At 43.4% G+C, this 3,640-nt stretch overlaps 1 protein-coding gene across 1 annotated transcript; it reads left to right on the top strand.

The window, feature by feature from the left end:
- Nucleotides 1-2,471: 2,471 nt before the first annotated feature.
- Nucleotides 2,472-3,331, top strand: LOC104519923 (partitioning defective 6 homolog gamma; the record flags this gene model as incomplete). The annotated part of the gene is made up of 1 exon (XM_010167760.1): nt 2,472-3,331. A coding segment is annotated over one exon (860 nt), but the record flags the coding sequence as incomplete, so codon positions are not given.
- Nucleotides 3,332-3,640: the final 309 nt, after the last annotated feature.

Below are 3,640 nucleotides of genomic sequence, written 5' to 3'. Positions count from 1 at the left end.
AAGAGCAGACGCTGCACTGACCGTGCTCACCAGGTGGACTTGAGAAGGTGCCGTCTCCACGCAGTCACTGTCCTGGGTGTGAATGTGCTTTCAGGAACCAGATGGGAGCTTCTTGTGTTTGGGTGATTTTAAGAACTTCCAGTCCTGTGCCTCGCCAGTATTAAATAACACAGAAGGGCCTGTGCAGTCTGTACAGCTCTGAGTAACCTGAGAGGAGAGAGAAGATGTGAGCATGAGGTTAAACATGACAAACTTGTCCAAAGAATATATTTCACAAAAGCTTTTCCTTCAGGATGACCTTCTGGATGACTTGTGGTGTCCTCAGTGTTAGGATAGCCAGTGTAAATAAGTTATAAGAGAATGCAGAAATAGTCTTTCTGAAGTCTTCAAATGATTTTTTTTTTTCCCCAGCCCTAAGGACTGTGTAGGAGCACAGAATAATTTAGGCTGGAAGGGACCTCTGGAGGCCAGCTAATCCAACACCCTGCTCCAAGCAGGCTCAGCTGGATCAGGTTGCTGCTTAGCACTTTTTAGTGTCCTTTGAGTTGTGTAACTTAATATAATTTAATTGAAGTCTGCCAATAATATGCCTTGAAAGCTGACTTGAAAGTGAGACCTTGCAAGAAATAAAAATGTAATTATAAGGTTGTTTTTACTAATGGTTGTCCATCGACTCGTCCCTGTCCCGTTCCCCCCTCCCCCTTTTATCAGGTAGCAGTATTGTCTTACTTTCTCAAACATTTCTATGCAGGGTTAATTTGTCAGAGACAAAATTTTCTTAGTGGTGGTTCTATAATTGTACTTTTGTATTTTATTACTTGTCTTCAACAGCAGAATCAACTGAAAGTCTGTTAGTTTATCTGAAAAGTGTTAGCACACTTAAACTCCTGGTGAAATAATTTTCCAGCTAGTGTCTGCTTCATGTTTAAAATATGTACAGTATTTTTAATGTGAAATGCAGTGATGCATTTTGTACACTAACAACTTAATGACTAAGTATTTTTTTTTGCAAAGCACAACATAAGCTTCTAATATGGATAACTTGTCATATTATATGGCTGATTTAAAGTTGATCACTTTGCACATGCCCTCGAGACGCTGCCACAGAAAGTGAAATATTTAAACAAATCCTTAAACAGTAGACCCTACAACAGCTGCTTTCCTGTTGATCTTCCTCTCAAGGGCAGGAGTACCTGTGTGAGTCCGTGTCTGTTCTCTGATCCTTACCATATGGACTATGCAGCAGAGCAGTTTCTTTCTCCCTGATTCTCATTCTACTGATTTGCTTGCTTACACAGGACTTTTTTGATACTTGGCACTTTTAGTATTTTTTTTTTATTGCTGTCAAATTCAGCTGAAATGAAGTAAGATATTCCAAAGAGAAAAGTGCTGTACTGAGAGACAGATATTAACATAAGTTTATTTCTAGAAAAGGCTAGGCTAAAAACACATATCCAGCTACTCTCTTACATCCTGCTTTCATGTTTGTACCTGAGGTCTGCTATCAGTTAAGGCTGTGTACTGGATATTAAAATACTCCCCAATTCAAACTTTTAGGTTAGGAATGTGTGTACACTTCTTGCTCACTTGAGATGTATGTGTAAAATCACAATCCAACTCTGAAAATATTGTCTCTCATCTAAGATGGTGTATCAAGCCTGTGGCTGCAACTAATTACATTCTGCACAGCTGACAACAGGAGTTACAGAATCACAGAATGTTGGGGATTGGAAGGGACCTTGAAAGATCATCTAGTCCAACCCCCCTGCCAGAGCAGGAACCTAAACAAGATTATACAGGAAGGCATCCAGGTGGGTTTTGAATGCCTCCAGAGAAGGAGACTCCACAACCTCCTGGGCAGCCTGTCCCAGTGCTCTATCACCCTCACTGTAAAGAAGTTCCTTCTGAAGCTTAAGCGGAACCTCCTGTGTTCCAGCTCACACCCATTGCCCCTTGTCCTACCACTGGGCATCACCGAGAAGAGCCTGGCTCCATCCTCATGACATTTGCCCTTTACACATTTATAAACATTAATGAGGTCGCCCCTCAGTCTCCTCTTCTCCAAGCTAAAGAGACCCAGCTCCCTCAGCCTTTCCTCATAAGGGAGAGGCTCCACTCCCTTAATCATCTTGGTGGCTCTGTACTGGACTCTCTCCAGCAGTTCCCTGTCCCTCTTGAACTGTGGGGCCCAGAACTGGACACAATATTCCAGATGTGGCCTCACCAGGGCAGAGTAGAGGGGTTGAAAATCAGAAGTCTCTTGCCCTCAGAATATGCAAGAAATATGGGTAGTCATTGGAAACAACTTATTCATTCTGAATGATGTGCAGATGGACATAAAATGAAAATTAATTTGTTTTTTTCCGTATTATTATGAGTGTGGCTTTACTGAACCAGATTTAAGAGGAAGAGGCCCTGTAGATTGAATTATTCTCTGTTTGATTGATACATTGCTACTGTTTCTCTTTCAGATGAAGTGGACTACAGTAATTTTGGGACCAACACATTATCAAGGAAGAAGAAGGCTCTGGTGACACTCCGCAATGACAACATCCGTCGGCGCCCTCACATTAACATTAGCATGCCTCATGATTTTAGACCAGTGTCTTCCATCATCGATGTGGACATCCTTCCTGAAACGCACCGGCGAGTGAGGCTGTACCGACACGGGTGTGAGAAACCCTTAGGATTTTACATTCGCGACGGCACTAGTGTCAGGGTTACTCCTCATGGACTAGAAAAAGTACCTGGTATCTTCATCTCTCGTATGGTTCCTGGAGGCTTAGCGGAGAGCACAGGCTTGCTGGCTGTGAATGATGAAGTCCTGGAAGTTAATGGCATTGAAGTAGCAGGAAAGACTCTCGACCAAGTCACAGACATGATGATTGCCAACAGCCATAATCTTATTATCACGGTCAAGCCAGCAAACCAGAGGAACAATATTATTAGAAGCAGTAGGATGTCTGGTAGCTCTGGCCAGTCTACAGACAGCACTGCTAGTCACCATAGCTTGCCTACATCCCACGTGCTGCAGAACTTCCACCCCGATGAAATGGAGAGTGATGAAGAGGCTGACATTGTCATCGAGGGCGGTCTGGAGCCACAGCACATTCCCAAACTGCACAGCCTTACTTCCAGTAGCCTCTCTCGAATCAACGGCAGCAGCCTCAGCCACAGACTTCAAAGGGACCTGGTGCTCAACAACAACTCGGGCCGAGAAAGCAACGGCAACATCCACAAATTACTCAGCTCCTTAAAAACTGATCCCCGACACAGTCTGGTTATCCCCAGAGGAGGTATCGAGGAGGATGGAACAGTCATTACACTTTAGTACCAATTCCCACAACTCTCCTTTCAGTCTTAAGTGCCAATTGGGACAATTGACTCTTGCAACATGTTATGCACAAACCAGAGAGCTGATATTCTCATAGACCTCAGGAGTGCAGAAAATTGTTGCTTTCTAGGAAACGTGGCATCTGGAGTTAGACATAAAACTGTCAGGCACTGCAAAATTTGTCAGGAGAAAGACAGAGTGTAAAACCTGGTTTATGTCCCAGCCCTAAAGTGAGAACACAAATTTTAGTTGGTATAAATCTAAGCAGTCTTACAGGCTACCAATGGCAGTGCTACATGCTTGGGT

This window comes from Antrostomus carolinensis, unplaced genomic scaffold (genome assembly GCF_000700745.2).
Source record: "Antrostomus carolinensis isolate BGI_N321 unplaced genomic scaffold, ASM70074v2 scaffold30375, whole genome shotgun sequence".
In the NCBI taxonomy this organism is placed as follows: domain Eukaryota; kingdom Metazoa; phylum Chordata; class Aves; order Caprimulgiformes; family Caprimulgidae; genus Antrostomus; species Antrostomus carolinensis.
The sequence above is the reverse complement of the archived record's forward strand: the minus strand, read 5'-3'. Positions and strand labels throughout refer to the sequence as shown.